Source organism: Cibotium barometz, chromosome 64, assembly GCF_041138505.1.
Source record: "Cibotium barometz isolate CiBa-2024 chromosome 64, ASM4113850v1, whole genome shotgun sequence".
Classification (NCBI taxonomy): domain Eukaryota; kingdom Viridiplantae; phylum Streptophyta; class Polypodiopsida; order Cyatheales; family Cibotiaceae; genus Cibotium; species Cibotium barometz.
In genome coordinates this window covers 3,669,458-3,685,620 of record NC_141109.1, presented here as the reverse complement: position 1 = coordinate 3,685,620, position 16,163 = coordinate 3,669,458, and the positions used below count along the sequence as shown (strand labels likewise).

The window sequence follows — 16,163 nt, the reverse complement described above, 5'->3', positions numbered from 1 at the left end:
CGATTAGGAGAAACAGTGCAAAAATGGATTGAGGCAATGGAAGAGTACTTTGATGTAACCGGTTATAATGAGACGACCAAGATGGCTCTTGCCAAATTAAAAATTGTGGAAATGGCTAGGGTTGAATGGAGGAACCATGGCGAGACAAACCGTCTTGATCAAAATACCTAGACCTGATCAGATCTTAAAGCTTACCTCAGGAAGAGGTTCTATCCTCCAGGCTTCTTGGAAACCAAAATGAATGAATACTACCTTTAGTGCAATCAGGTTACAACTCCATTTTCATGGTAGTTGTTGATAGACTAACCAAAGTTGCCCATGTGATTCCAGTATAAAAGAAACCCTGCAGTGGATGTGGCCAGGGTGTTCCTCAAGAAAATCTTCAGATTGCATGGCTTATGTAGGAGAATAGTAAGTGATTGAGATCCCAAGTTCACATCAAGATTCTGGACTACATTCTTTGAAAAGGAGTAGGAACTTTCTTGGATCTCAGCACAACTTACCACCCCGAGACCAATGGTCAAACAAAAAGGGTGAACCAAGTAATCGAAGATATACTTCAGTCATGCCGTGGGGCAGGGAACCCAAGAAGTGGCTAAGCTATCTGCACCTAGTCGAATTTGCCTACAATGCTTTGTATCACCGAAGCATCGAGATGAGCCCTTTCAAAGCTCTGTATGGACAAGACTGCCTAACACCATTAACTTAGTCCGACCCATTGCTTAGAGTCGAGATGTCTATACAGATGCTTGATAACATGGAGCAGTAGATGCAGACCATCCGCAAAGATTTAAGAGCTGCCCAGGATAGACAAAAGCAGTATGCAGATAAGAAGAGGTCTAACAGAAATTTCAAAGAAGCGGATATGGTCTTCATTCGAGTATGCCCCAAAAGAAGTTCTCTATCTCCTGGTAAGTGTAAGAAGTTATCCCCCAGATATTGTGGGCCATATATGATTACAAAGAAAAAAGGTGACTTAGCCTATGAACTTCTTTTGCCTCCTCATCTCAGAGTACATAATGTATTTCATGTCAGCCTACATAAGAAGTATGTACCAAGCCCGAATCATGTGCTTAATGATGAACTCTTAACTTCTTCAACCCAAGGGTTGATGGAACTACCTGAACAAATTCTTGATGTTCAAAAGAAGGTTCTCAGGAATAGAATTCTAAGAGAATTATTAGTCTAATGGAAGTTCTATCCTTTTGAAGATGCCACCCGGGAGAAAGAAGCCGAACTGATGTGGCACTACCCCCAGTTTGCGAGATGAGGACATCTCACGTTTTTTAAGTGGGAGAGAATGTAAGATTCCTCCCCATCCCCTCAAGATGTCCAATTTCTTCCACTGTAATCAATCCCCTTTTCAGAATAATAAAAGATCTTGTTTCTACCTCTTTTGGCCTAGAGAGAGAAAATATTCTAGAGAGAGGTAACTGAGTTTTTAGATATCTTTGGCTGGAAAAATATCCTTTCTTATTAAATAACTTCTCCCAAAATAGAAGTTTAAAAATAATTTCCTAAGGTGTATTAGATATAAATTATAATTTGCTCATCAAAAGACCTTAGCCTAAGGATCCAGATTTTCTCAAAATTTTGGATTAAGGTTCTGAGGGACCAATAAGATTAATCCAAATGTAGGGAGGAGATAAATTGAAGAAATAAAGAAAACCCCCCCAAAAATGAGTAAATACTCACATAAGATGAAGAGTGAAATAAGGACCAAAGGAAACATTAAAAAAATGAAAATTTGACACCTCAGAGTGGGGATTCCCCCTCATGAAGGAGGCGCCTTTTTCTCATCATTGCTTTCCAATTTTAAATCAATTAAGTGAGATATTTCGTCTCTTCTTTCTCCTATTTCATGTCTAGTTCCAAAAAGTAAGCTGAACTGACCCAAATATGGTCAAAAATTGACCAAACTGATCTGGAAAATTCTAGAATCAGTTTGCTTAGTTTGAGGCTCACTTTTCCCTATAAATAGAGGTATCTCCCTTTGTAAAAGCTCAATAGTGTTTATGCACTTTTACTCTACTCCTACCTAGAGCCAATTACATTGAATTCACTTGATAATTCAATTGTTTTTTACTAAATCCTCTCCAAAGAAATTGGTGGCCACTCTTGATCCAAACAAGAGTAGAACCCTCGATCCGTCCAGCAGCCAAAGGAAAGCTTACAAAACTTCATGTAAGCTAAAATTTCTACTTTTTATTTTCAAATCTATGGTTTTCTGATTTCCTTTTTTTTTAAATAGTTGATTAGTTAATCCTCATGTTATGCCTTGATGAAAAGGCTCTCCCCTTCTCTTCCTTAAGAATTGAGCCTTTCTTTATCCTAAAATGAATAACAAATAAATTGATTAAACTTTTCTTATTGTTTACCCTTTAGAAAGTGAAAATTGAGTAGATTAGAGTACTTCACTTCAAATTGGGATTAATTTTAAATTGAAAATAGAATGTTAAAATTTGAAAAATGGTCAGCCATACAAAGGAGGTTATGGCAAAATTTTCTTGAATTTTATGGAAAATAAAGTTTATTTTTATGTTATTCTAAAAGAGTAATTCCCACCGTTTGTGCATTCTAAAAGAAATATTTTTATTTACTCCATGTACATATTCACCTATGAATATGCATGGATATCATTGATGTTAATTAGTGAAATTCTATGCATAGAAAGATGCATAATGGAAATTTTTATTATAAAAGTGTTATTTTCATTGAATTGAATTTCTATGCATAAAAAGATGCATAAAAAATTTCTTTTTATTTAAAAGTGTTACTCCTATTAGATTGATTTTATGCATAAAAGGATTTTTTTAAATATAAAAGTGTTATTTCCATTGAAGTTGGATTTTATGCATAAAGAATTTTTATATTAGAATTCTATTTAATTCTATGATTAAATTCTATGAGTATTTGATAAGTGAATAAGTAAATACTCTAAGAGAGAAATCTCTGTTGTTTTATATTCACTCTCGGATTGTAAAGAGAAAATTCAAGAAATGTATCGAAGTCGAAATGTTCAGATAAATGATCAATATATTCCTCATCAGAACTCGTGATTAATTTAGAAATCAGTTAAGTCAATATTCAATGAATGAAATTCAGTAAAATAGTAACTAGAATATCCCCTTTTTATGAAAGATGGTTCAGGAAGAACCTTGTCAGACTCGAATCCTGAATCAGACTATAACCAAGACCAAGTTCTTTCGTCAGTTTCGAGGAAAGAAGATGTGACTACTTCAAGAAAATACACTCAAATCTCCTGCCAAACCTAAAACTAAGTTTAAGACCCTTTGAATTGATATGTGGATCAAGTTATAGAATTCGAGGAATTTTGTTATGGAATTCAGATTTATGATCAAGAAGTTTTGGAAATACTGATTTAAGATATACTCATTGTATTCAAAAGAAAATCAAACTAAAAACTTGCATAGAAATCCTGTTTTCTTAAAGGACTGTCTTACGCAAGAATACTGGAGGGAGCATTTGGTATGTGTTTTTCTAAGGGAAGTTTGATTGTAATAGCTGGCGGGCAGGGAGTGTTCAAAGGATAGCTCACGCGACAAAGCCTACCCAGGTCTTCACCAGCCTCGGTACGATTAAAATGGTGCGCTTCTCCGGTGGTATGATGGACAAGGGTCGACGAAGCGGTTCCTGAATGAAGTGCCAGAACACCTAAGGAGAATCCTTGAGGGTTCTGACCAGGCGATGCATGGGCTCGCGGTGCCTAGGACACCCATGCGTATGTCATGGAAGATTGTATGATGGACCAATGATTATTGTATTCTGTTACTAAGCTAGTCTCAACAGAGAGTCTAGAATGATACTGTTTTTTTAAAGAAACAAGGATTGCATGGAAATTTTGAGTTATGACATCTATAATCAATAATTGTTGTCAATGGATTGTTTTATAAGTTAAAGTTTAAAGAGGAGTGTGTGTGTATCTATATTCAAAAGCAAAAGTTAAGAAAGGCATTCAATTATGGGTGGGTGAGTAATTGTCTCTGGTTCTACTAATTCCAGTGGTGGCTGGGCAGTGGTGGCTAACCCATGGGCCGGATGGGGTGGGCTAGAATAATTAGGGTTTTAATAAAGAAATTGATTGATAGGAATACAATTAGAACTCGAGTAGTTAAATAAAACCTGAAGACTTCTCAAATGAATAGATCAACGGGGCTGTGACGCCTGATTCAGTTAGGAAAAAAGTGTTGATTTCTTCAGTTGGTAATAGTTTTCCTTCTATCTAGTTTAACTAGGTGAAGGTTAGTTTAGTCTCTTGACCCCGTTAGAAATTCATTAAGGAAATAAAAAAGGTGGAATCGCCCCCGTTTTTCGAGCAAGGAAAATTTTTACGATTTTGGTTTCAGAATGACCACCAGATTAGTCTCGTGTCCGGACAAGAAGAAACCTTGTCCCCGGCGCAAGAAGAAGCTACTTCCGCTGGCTGCTGCTAGCAATCGTCGAGAATCCGGTGCACGGAGGAGACAGTGGGATCTCATAGCGAGTATCAGAGCGCTGTTGTAAACTTATGAAATAGTAGCAAAAATTGCCTAAAATTTTAAAGAAAATCTACGAAAAAAATGTTTTCAGTTACTAAGAATATGTTTGAAATGAATTCATAAATTGTAAACTCATAAATTGAATTGAATTTTTAGATGGATACCCCAAATCTGTCTAGCATTCCTGGACTTTCCCAAAGTCAGGATATGATCGCCTTTGCCTTCGAAAATCTCATCAACTCTACTACAACCCGAGAAAGCAGAGTGAGGCTCGCTTGTAGCTTTGAGGACCTATACTTAACTCATCCAGTAGAGCGACGTCAGCACATGTGGTTCTCTAGAGGGCGATGTATCAATGTCAATACCAATCAGCTTCAAAGACTCAGGCACAATATCGCACTAGCCATGATCTTGATAAGGCTAGGAGTTGTGTGTGTGTGTGTGATGAGATTGAGAAACTAGGGCAAGGTATCAAAGTGCATGATGTCTCAAGGCCAATAAATAGGCTTGATATGGAGGTGAAAGAAGTCTTTCTTTGGACAATGCATGATATCCTGGTTTCTCAGAGGTACATACTTACACTTTTTAACTTTAAAGCTTAAAGTTTAAACTTATCTTACTCTACCTCTCAATCATCTCAATTTTAAAATATATTTGGCAACCTCAATCATCTCAATTCTTTTGTTAGCTAACATATCAGCCTCCTCATCCATATCAATCAGATTAACCTCACCTTCCCTAGGCTCATTTGCTAGTTGTGGTTGAACCTCATGTCCCTATGGGTTTGAATATCCTCTTTCCTTCTAACATTTGGCCTTTCCTCCCTTCTTGTAGGGACCATATGATATACATCTCCTTCGATTCTCCTAGAGTAAGGACAGTGAGATGAGGGGAGATATGACCCCTCATCATATAATTGAGGGGAGATATGACCCCTCTCCATATAATTGAGGGGAGATATGACCCCTCTCCATATAATTGAAGCATTGAACATTCAGGTTAGGGCCTCCTCTACATCTGCCTCTCATTCCTTCTTTGTTTCCTACCCTAGGGGTAGCCCTACCTCCTTGTAACAAACTTAGACTTAAATTCTCCATTTGTTGAGTCAATTGATTAATACCTTGCATCAATTGGTCAATATAACCCCACTAGAGCTAGAGAAACCATCCCTTCATCTATCCTTCTCTCTCCGGCCACAACACGTCTGTTCTCAACTAGAATCTCCTTTTGTTTGTGAGCCCACCTCTGAAGCTTCTATTCCTTCTCCCTTGCAATTCTCAAGGCTTTATCAAAGGTACGTGGCTTTTTATCTATACCTTCTCCTTAAGATTAGCATGAAGAGATTGAATGAACATATAATCTTAGGAGTGTAGGTGGGTTCTCTCTACAACACCATATTAGTGAATTTGGGAATTTCCCAATTCCCATTTTTGAATACTTAAAAAAGGGGGACATGGATAACATGTTTGTAAGTTTCTCAAAACCCTATCATATGACCTATCATTGGAAAGCGCTTGAAAAATGGAATCTAAAGAGCTATAAAGCGCTCATTTTGGATTAGTGGTGTTCAAGTTATGGTTAATCCAAACTTTTGACCACGTGTCCCGAACTTGTGGGAAATTCCCATATTCCCCAATATGGTGTTCTACTCCCAATGAAGCATCCCATATTCCCCACACATCCTCAAAATGATCTATAAATCTGTCAAGTACATCCGACAAACCATGCTTCAATTTTTATATATCCTATCATATACCATCTAGAAATTTACCATCTAAAAATTTACCTTTTTTGTAATGTTGAACTAGGGCTCCTTTAACATCCTCATATGGTCCTTGATGTGGTTGACCCCTCCAATTTATATATCCTATCATATACCATCTAGAAATTTACCTTTTTTGTAATGTTGAACTAGGGCTCCTTTAACATCCTCATATGCTCCTTGATGTGGTTGACCCCTCCAATTTTGAAACCACCTTTTTGCATCCCCTTTCAATAACATGGACATTAGTGTCAATTTATCCTCATCTTTGTCTTTTTGAAATGTAAAAGCTTCTAGCTCCATCCTAGCCAAAAAGGCCTCTCGATCCTCATTAGAATGCCCGTGAAACATGGGATAAGACATCAGTGCATCTATCTCAATAGCTGACACTTCTCAGCTTCTACCAATAGTCTGAAGGATGCCTTGAAAGCCCTCCTCTGTGGAGGCACCAAAACAATGATGGCTTCAGGATATACCACCTCTATATCTCCATCCAAAGCAAACCACTATGGGAGGAGAGTATTACAAGCACCACAACCTAGCAAAAACAACACTAGAAGGCACCACCAAACCCAAATAACATCCCCTGGTCCTCACCTTCCCCAATGGGATACTTCAATACCCTCCCAACCACCCTATTCAGTTTGACAGTGTATTCAAAATGTCCTCTAGGGTCAGCACACTGACCGCCAATGTTTCTGATCTATCCATAAAAACCCTCTCCTGACCACACAGGTGACTCCGAGTTGACTAGAACAGCTTCCAACAACTAACCAGAACAACTTTTGACACGTAATTGCTTAAAATGTGTCTTCAAAGACCAACTTTTGTTTCAAAAATCTTCTCTCCAAAGCCCTCAAGTGTCATCCACCATCATGCTAGCTTCAAATCCTTGTCCTAAAACCTCTCAGAACTAAGCAACTACCATCAGCTGACCTCTATCCTCATAGTATACTCTCTTGGTTGCCGAGACAAGTTAGGTTATCACTGTCACCGGGTACATTTTTGTGTACATTGTTTGATAGCATAGGCACTAAGTTGACTCCTAGTACGACCTATCATCCAAAAACTGATGGTCAAACTGAAAGGGTCAATAAGTGGCTTGAGAGTTACTTGAGGCATTATTCCTATGAAACGCAACATGCATGGGATGAGTGGTTGCATTTGGCCGAGTTTGCCTACAATAGCATCTATCATAATAGTATTGGGATGTCACCTTTTGAGGCTATGTATGACTACAAGGTGCATGTACCGATCATAGCATTCAAGCAAGAGAATGCAAATCCACATGCAAGGGATGAAGTGGAAAGAATGCAAACTCTTTTACAAACATGCAAAGAGAACATCAAGAAGTCTCAACACAAGATGAAGCATTATGAAGATGCACATTGATGAAGGCCCTTGGAATTCAAAGAAGGTGACTTTGTGTTCTTGAGGATACCTAAGACTCAACCACAAAGCTTGCACACCGTTATTATGGGCTAAACAAAGTATTGAGGAGAGTTGGTGAAGTGGCTTATCAATTGCTACTTCCATCTACTCATTAGGGGGAATTTGAGCATAAAAAGGCCCTGTAAGAATCCCTAATTTTAAGGAATTAAGACTAATTTTGTTGTGGCATAAGGAGACATAGCTCATAAAGAAGTGTACTTTCTTGCTAAAAGTAGGGGATCTCTCTAGGCTCTCCCTCTAGGCTCTAGTTTCTCTCTCTAGGATTACTTGTATCTCTTTCTCTTTCCACATCATCAATCTCGTCCATTAGTAGGAACCAAAAATAGGAAAATTCTATTTACTTTCAATTCTACCCTTTCAATCTTATTTACAGCACTTTAATGCCGTATTTAAAATTCCCACCAAATTCCACATCAACCTCAAAAATCGATTTCATTCATTCTCCCAACTCTCTTTCTCCCATTCCTGCAGTATCCGAGCCATCTGTTTGAGTCTCTCCCAAGCTCTCCTTTTACATGTGAAGATATTTTCTCTCTCTCTAGAGCTACCATCTTAGAGTTACTATTTCATACATACATATTCATAGACCCCCAATTCTTGTTTTAATGGCACTCAGAGAAGAAACAAACACCTCAGATAATCCATCACGAGTGAGGAAGGTAAACTTGCATGTTTGCATATTGAATGAATACGCACCTATCAAAAAAGAACGTCTTAATGCACAAGACAAGAAAGAAAGAAGACAACATGGTTGGAGTAATGTGGATCTTTGGGTTGAAGGATTTTTATATCCTAATGATTCTTCTTCGAGCTGCTCTCCACCTTTCACAGATCTACCATCATTCATTCGATTTGTTGGAGAAGGTGAGAATGGGCTGCTTGGGTATTGTACTGTTAGCTTTCTTTTATTTTCTTGCAGCACATTCTGTATGCTCATGGTGCATACGTCATGGATGAGTATGGTTCTGTTGACATGTGGAGTACCCAAGGAATGGAGAAATCTCACTATTGAGCTAGAGGCGTATATTTTAAAAACACCCGTCATGGTGGAGGGGGGAAGACGTACAAATTACCTCAAGGAGATGTTTAATTGGTTTTTCAGATACACTTTTGGATGGAAAGTATTCATGATGGAAAGGGCTCGTACAAGCAATTTAGCAAGGGCAGCAAGAAATCATGCCAAAAACATAGGACGAGCATGTCATGCGGCATGGATATCTTCATAAAGTCGAGTAGGAAAAACTTGGAAGGTTTCATAGTACTAAGAACTTGGATTGTGAACAGAGAGCACTTTGAATACCAACACAAAACATGGAATTTTGTTTATCTAGCCAAAACATGATTTTCATTTCATAAAATTAAAAAAAGCTGATTACAAAATCCAGTTGTGTACAAAATACAATATCTACTTGCTTTCCAATCTGTTCTCTTCTTCTTCATCCCCTTTAGGCATTTCTCCTCTATAATACAGAAACTTCTTGCGACTATAACCCTTGAGTGTTTTGACATCTACTTTGGCACCTAGGGCATAGCTAGCATAGCAAAGGAAATATCCGGTTCTAGAAGGCCAAAATCGAGGACCATATCCAAAAATACGAATGGCAGCACATTTCTCTATGATCATGACCTTATGTGAATTGTAAGAGACAAATGCATAACCTATATATCTAGATAGTGCCTTGAATGCTAGTAAGGGAATTTTGACATCCTTAGAATACTTGCTATGAGTAGATAATAAAAATTTCCTTGTCAATAGATGAGATGTAGTGTGCAAGAGTGGAATCTTTCCCCACTCTTACACAAGCAGCTCCACCGCGTCCAAGGAAGCCGTGTGCATCATCAAGCTCTATCTGCATTGACATAAAAGGCTTGACAACATGAACTCTTGGAAACATAAAAAGATAACATAAAATCTCCTAAGCCATCATTAAGCTCAATCTGTATTTATATATGGGATTGATTACCTTTTAGTTCTCATCCTCTTTCAACTTGGCCGCATCCCAAAGGTTAATCGATCCTTCTTCATTATTGTCTTGATCAAGCTGAGGCAAAGGCCCTCGACCAAACTCTGTAAGCCCTATCTCCTTTTGAAGACTCTGAAACTCCTCTTCACTAGGAATAGAAGCTTCTCTCTCTTTAGCTTTGTCAAAGCATAAAGACATGGCCTTAGGAGCTTCTATGTAACCTTTGTGTCCAAAGCCAACAAATCCTCTTTATATTCATTCTCTACATCAAGTAATCCTCGCAGCTTCACAACCATCTACTATAACTGCCACCATGCAGTAATCTTTCCTAAAATTATAGAGCTTTTGAATATGGGAAAGAAGCAAATAACTCTTCCCATTTATAAGGAGAGAGGGAAGCCCAGGGATGACAAAATTTGACTTTATGTGCTCTCCGTGCATAGAGTCCTCTCCCTATATAGAACAACCCTCATCAATGACTGTAGATGCCTTCATCAGAGCTGCATAGAAATTGTGCTTGGAATGCAATCATCATCAGATAAAAGGTCCATGACCTCTTTGTCTACAGACTCACTTTTTAAAACAAAAGGCTCTTGTGGAGCATTCTCACTCTGTAGTTTGTTCTTTGTCCAAACAAGCTTATCGCACCGTGGAAGGGAAACACCGTGAAGGAAAATTTTATCTCTACTCCACCCTTTTGAAAGTCACCTTCCACGTTGCGATAAGGAAGTTTGTTCTCTATCCGAACTCGCTTATCGCACCGTGGAAGGGAAAAGGGAAAGTTTATGTGATTTGTATCTCTACTGAAAGTCACCTTCCACCACGGTGGTACGATAAGAAATTTTGATCTCTGTCCTCCAAACTCGCTTATCGCACCGTGGAAGCGAACAGGGAAATTTTGTGTGATTTTTATCTCTATTGCACGCTTCTGAAAGTCACCTCCCAGGTGCGATAAGGAAGTTTGGTCTATGTCCGAACATGCTTATCGCACCGTGGATGGGAATTTTTTTTGTGATTTCTATCTTTACTGCAATGCAACCTTTTGATCAATGTCCACTTATGACAATCCTCTTTTTTAATGATTTCAGTATCGTTGATGATGGCTCGTACAAAACAGACAATCAGAAAAGTTCCTATAGTTCCCCCGGTCGAGAACCCACAGGAAAGATCATGACAGTTTTGTCAGCAGGGTCAGGTATAGGTTTGATAAAATTATTACTCCCTTGCCATTTAAAGATAGAAAGGCTACTGAGATCCTAGTTGTTCCTCTTTCTTTGAAATGGAAAAAGAAAGATAAAGTTAAGGTTGAAGAAGTCACATCCCCAAGTCCATTACGGAGAACTCGGAGGTTGGTAAGACAGAAAGACTTGAAGGGTGAGGAAAGAGAACAAACTTTGATGTGTAAGAGAATCTGAAGTGGATGAGAGTTTATCAAACCTTCTGTAGTTCGAGAAAGAGAATGATGAGAGGCTTGCAAAAGTACCTGGGCAACTCATTTGTAATGCATCCTTCACAATGGAAGATGATTACTAAGGTCTGTATTTCTTTCATCCATGTAAGGCTCTATATTTTTCTAAAACTTTGTATGTATTATCCTTTTTTCTAAAGCTCTTCTTTAATTTTAGGGCACTTTTGAAATCACTTTTGCCAAACCAGGCAAAGGAGATATTCATTTGTGATCCCCTTGTGTCATTAGTCCTTTTCGGACCCTAGGAGGACCACCTCAGATATTATTCCATATTTCAAAGGACTAGATCCAAGGGCGTGCTGCTGTGTGGTTCTACCATATGTAGAGAAGTAAGCACCCACTTTATTTATTTTATGTTTTATCATTGATGTTAATATAATCTCATGTATTTATTTTATAGTTTTTATCATTATTTAGATTTTTTTTCTAAATGGCAGAGGGCATTGGAGTGGCTGCATTATTAACTTGGTGAAGTGCCGAGTTCTATTCATGAATAGCATGGTTGGAATGCACGAAGAATGTGAATTGTAAGTACTGCGTTGTATGATTTGTACCATACTACTTAAGTTCATTTAATTTTGAACATTGAAATTTTGTTATAGGGCATCTAAGAGAGCGGTTGCTACCATTGAAGATCTATATCCTTTGTTAGAAGACATAGTATCAGTTTTTAAATCAACCCGTTCCTCTTCAAAAGGATTCACACTCTTGTGGGTGGCATGTTATTGCCAATGTATGAAAATTCAATCTTTTCAAGTACACTGAACTTAATAGTAGTGTAAGTTACGTTACTCATTCTCCCATTCTTGTTGCTTTCACCTCTTTTACAATATTCAATTTTGAGCCATTTTTATTTTTAATGCAGTCTCTTGGTACGCTTGATTTTTGGTTGTGGAGCGTGCTGGCGAAGGTGATTAATATTATACTTAATAATGCAATTACACCGAAAGATCTTGACTCACCACGTCCAACACGTGAAACAGGTGAAGCCTCTACATCAAAGAAGAAAAGGATGCCTATGCTCATACTAATGAAATTTACAAGCTAATCAGTTTTCATGGCAATCTTGCCCTTCTCCTTACTCATGGATGGTGCTCCTACACCCATGTCTCCACTCCATGCTTTGAGTGGCGATAGGTAGTTCTTTGCACTAGATGAGAGAGAGAGAGAGACCGTAATAAAGAGAGAGAGAGAGAGAGAGACGGACATGGAAGTCTATGTGTGAGAGTATGTGTAGGGGGGAAAGAGTGATTTTGCCACCATTAGTGCATGTGCACGTGTGTACATGTGTGTGTGTGTGTGTGTGTGAGAGAGAGAGAGAGAGAGAGAGTGAGTTTCCACAGTTGAGAGTGTGTGCGTGTATATGTGAGAGAGAGAGGGTGTGCATGTGCATGTGTGTGTGCACAAACCTCACCACGCATCCCCAGCATTAAAATTTAATTAATTAAACTTATGTGTGTGTGTGTGAGAGAGAGAGAGAGAGAGAAGAGAGAGAGAGAGTGTGTGTATGCATTTATGTAAGAGAGAGAGAGTTTCTACGTGTGAGAGAGCGTGTGTGTGAAGAGAGAGGGAGTGTGTTTGTACGTGAGAGAGAGAGGGAGAGAGAGAGAGAGAGAGATAGTTTTTATGTGTGATATAGTTTGTGAGGGAGGAGAGAGAGTGTGTTTGCATTAGTGCATGTGCGAGTGTGTACATGTGTGTGTGTAAGTGAGAGAGAGAGTGTATGCTTGTGCATATATCTGCATCTATGTGTGTGTGCTTGAGAGAGAGTGAGATGGGGTAGGCCTGGAGAGAGAGAAAGAGAACGAGAGATAGAGAACAAAAAGTAGCTTTTAATAAAATATATATAAAACAATATATATATATGTGTGTGTGTGTGTATACATATATGTATATATGTGTATGTATATACATATATATGTGAGTGTATATACATATATATGTATATATGTGTATGTATATACATATATATGTGAGTGTATATACATATATGTGTGTGTATATACATATATATGTGAGTGTGTGTGTGTGTATGAGTGTATTGTATGTATAAATATATATATATATGTATACACACACATATATATAGATATATATATGTGTGTGTGTATGTTTGTGTATAATATATCTATCTATATATTTAAAAGTGAGCACAACTTACCACCCATCTCTATACATTAAAATTTAATCAAAATTAATTAAGATTATGTATGTGTGTATTTATATTTTTAAATTCACGTATATATGTATGTATAAGTATATGTGTCTGTGTATAGGTATATGTATCTAAAACATAATATTGTATATACTAATATTTACATTTGTACTGTGTGTGTGAGAGAGATGGAGAGAGAGAGAGTATGTGTGTGAGTACGTGTGTGTGTGTGAGAGAGAGAGAGAGAGAGAGAGAGGAAGAGAGAGAGCTTCTATGTGTGGGAGAGTGAAAGAGAGATGGGGACATGCCTAGAGGGAGGAAGAGAGAGAGAAAGAGATGGCTATAAAGAGAGAACTGGTTCTTTTCTGGAACCTTGGTCGCCCGCAGGAACAGGAACGCACGCGTCCAATACTAGTGTCTGTTCAAAAACACTCTAGCTTCAAGGGGGGTTAAGTCGCTAAGCTAAGCTAAGCTTCCTTTCGTTCGCAAACGCCAGCTTAAAGCAACGGGCTGACCAGCCAACTTTTGTTGACATTACACTGCAAGCTTGGCAAAGCAGGCAAGGCACAGCTACCATATAATAAAAGCAGGCAAGGCCCGGCATCTCAATCGTATATTTCCACATTTCCAACCCCTGCCAGCACTAGGAAAAGTGGTACTGCATGTTATATAAAGATATAAAGGAAAAGTGGTACTGCATCAATTCAAGCGCACAATTGGAGTTGATCAAATCGATCGTGTGTTTTGCAGGATGGATAGCATGCAGAGCTACGAGGAGTATGGATCATCCGGCAAGGTCGATGCCGAGCCTGAGCCTGAGCCTGTGGTGTTGGAAGGGTCCCCTTTCACTGCCAGGGTGAAGAGGCAACACGATATTGATGTGGGGGGGCTGGAGGAGGTGTTGAAGGTGAAGCTGAAGCTGCTGCGCCAGTTCTACCACTTCAACCTTTTCATCAACCTCCCCACGGCCTCCGAGACCACCCCCATCGCCTCCTGCCCCCAGTTTGCAAGCGCCTTCACCCACATCCCCCTCGCCCCCTCCCGCGACCAATTAGACCACGAGACCCTCTTCTCCGTCGGAATTGGGGACATCGTCAGGGACTTGGGGCTCTCCCTCCAACGCCATCTCTTGGTCACCTTTGTTCCCACCGGCCGCTTCAAAAACGCACCTCTCACCATCGAAAGCATCACCATTGACCTCGAGTGATGTGTCTCCACAATGCACATAGAATACCCTTCTAGCAGTAATATATAGGGTTCTAATATATACCCTTGTGATTTGTTATGTATCAGTACTACCTAATACATTTTATTATATCAAAAGTGTTGTTATTAGGCATCATCATATCTACCTCTAGAAAACAAGCCGATATTTTGCATCACCAGAATTAGTGTGGTATTTTGATACCTATCTCAAAAAATAGACAATGCATGTACGTTGTGATGGTTTATATGGAGATAACACCATCAATTTATCTTACAAATGGTTCACATCTTGTAAGAAGGTAGCCCTTGCAAAAGTGATATTGACCTCAGTTGTTAAGAGTTTTCATAATTACAACTGATTGTATACAAAAAGAACACCATTTCAATATATACGAGAGCTATATGCATAATCTTTGGTTTGAAGTTAGGGAAAACATGTGGGTATGTGTGCATTGTTTGAGGCTAGCGCCCACAGTTGGATGCCAAAGTCAGCCCCTACAAAGCCTCAACCTTGGCCTCTCCATCTCTCAAACCTTGTGGGCTGGCTTTTGTCAGGGATGGCTAAAAATGGTGGGCTCGCTTTCGTCAGGGTATAGAGCCTACGCATAAAACGATATGCATAGGCTCTACGAATAAAGCTCTTATGCATAAGCTTGCATCATATGCGCTATGCATAGAGCCTACACATAGAGCCTAAGCATAGGCTCTTATGCATAAAGCTCTACAAATAGGCTCTATGCATAGAGACTACACATAAAGTGCTATGCGTAGGCTTTATGAATAATCTTGCATATGCTCTATGCATAAAGCTCTTATGCATAGGCCTGCATAGGCCTGCATAGGCTCTATGCATAAAGCTCTTTATGCATAGGCCTGCATAGGCTCTATGCGTAAATACTATGTATAAGCTCTATCCAAGAAGCTTTATGCAAGCCTATGCATAGGCGTGCATAAAACTTCTTACATAAACAGCCTATGCATAGAGCTTATGCATAAAGCTTGCAAGCCTATGGATAAACCCTATGAGCCTATTCATAGGCTTTCTCAATAGAGCCTGTGTATAAACCCTATGAGCCTATTCGTAGGCTTTATGCATAGAGCTCATAAGCCTATGAATAAGCTTGCTGGACTGATGAGTGTGAGGAATCCTTTGAAAAGTTAAAGCAAGCATTAGTGACTGCACCCATCTTACGGGCACCAGATTGGAACCAAATCTTTCATGTCCATATTGATGCTTCAAACTTTGCAATTGGATGTATTTTGGCTCAATCGGGAGAACATAATAAAGATTTCCCAATCTCATATGCTAGTCGACAGTTGAACAATGCTGAGAAGAATTACACCACAACAGAAAGAGAAGGTTTGTCCATGATATATGCAGTGAAAAAGTTTTGCCATTACCTTTTAGCAAACAAATTCATATTTTTTGTGGACCATCAAGCATTGCTATACTTGGTGAATAAGCCTTGTGCAACTGGAAAAATTGTGAGGTGGTTTATTATCCTTCTTGAGTTTGATTTTGAAGTGGCAGTCCGAAAAGGAACAACTCATCTTAGGGCAGATCATTTGTCTCGAATCACCTCTGGAGAAGCTCCTATGGGTGTGGATGATGATATGTTAGATTCAACACTTTTTCTTGTAGAGACAGCTCCTAAAT

The 16,163-nt window shown here is 38.8% G+C and overlaps 1 protein-coding gene across 1 annotated transcript; it reads left to right on the top strand.

Annotated features, from left to right (window-relative positions):
- Window positions 1-13,996: 13,996 nt before the first annotated feature.
- Window positions 13,997-14,533, top strand: LOC147603217 (uncharacterized). Its single transcript, XM_086796933.1, has one exon. The coding sequence runs from the start codon at window positions 14,052-14,054 to the stop codon at window positions 14,505-14,507; it is 456 nt and encodes a 151-aa protein (XP_086653059.1). The 5' UTR covers window positions 13,997-14,051; the 3' UTR covers window positions 14,508-14,533.
- Window positions 14,534-16,163: the final 1,630 nt, after the last annotated feature.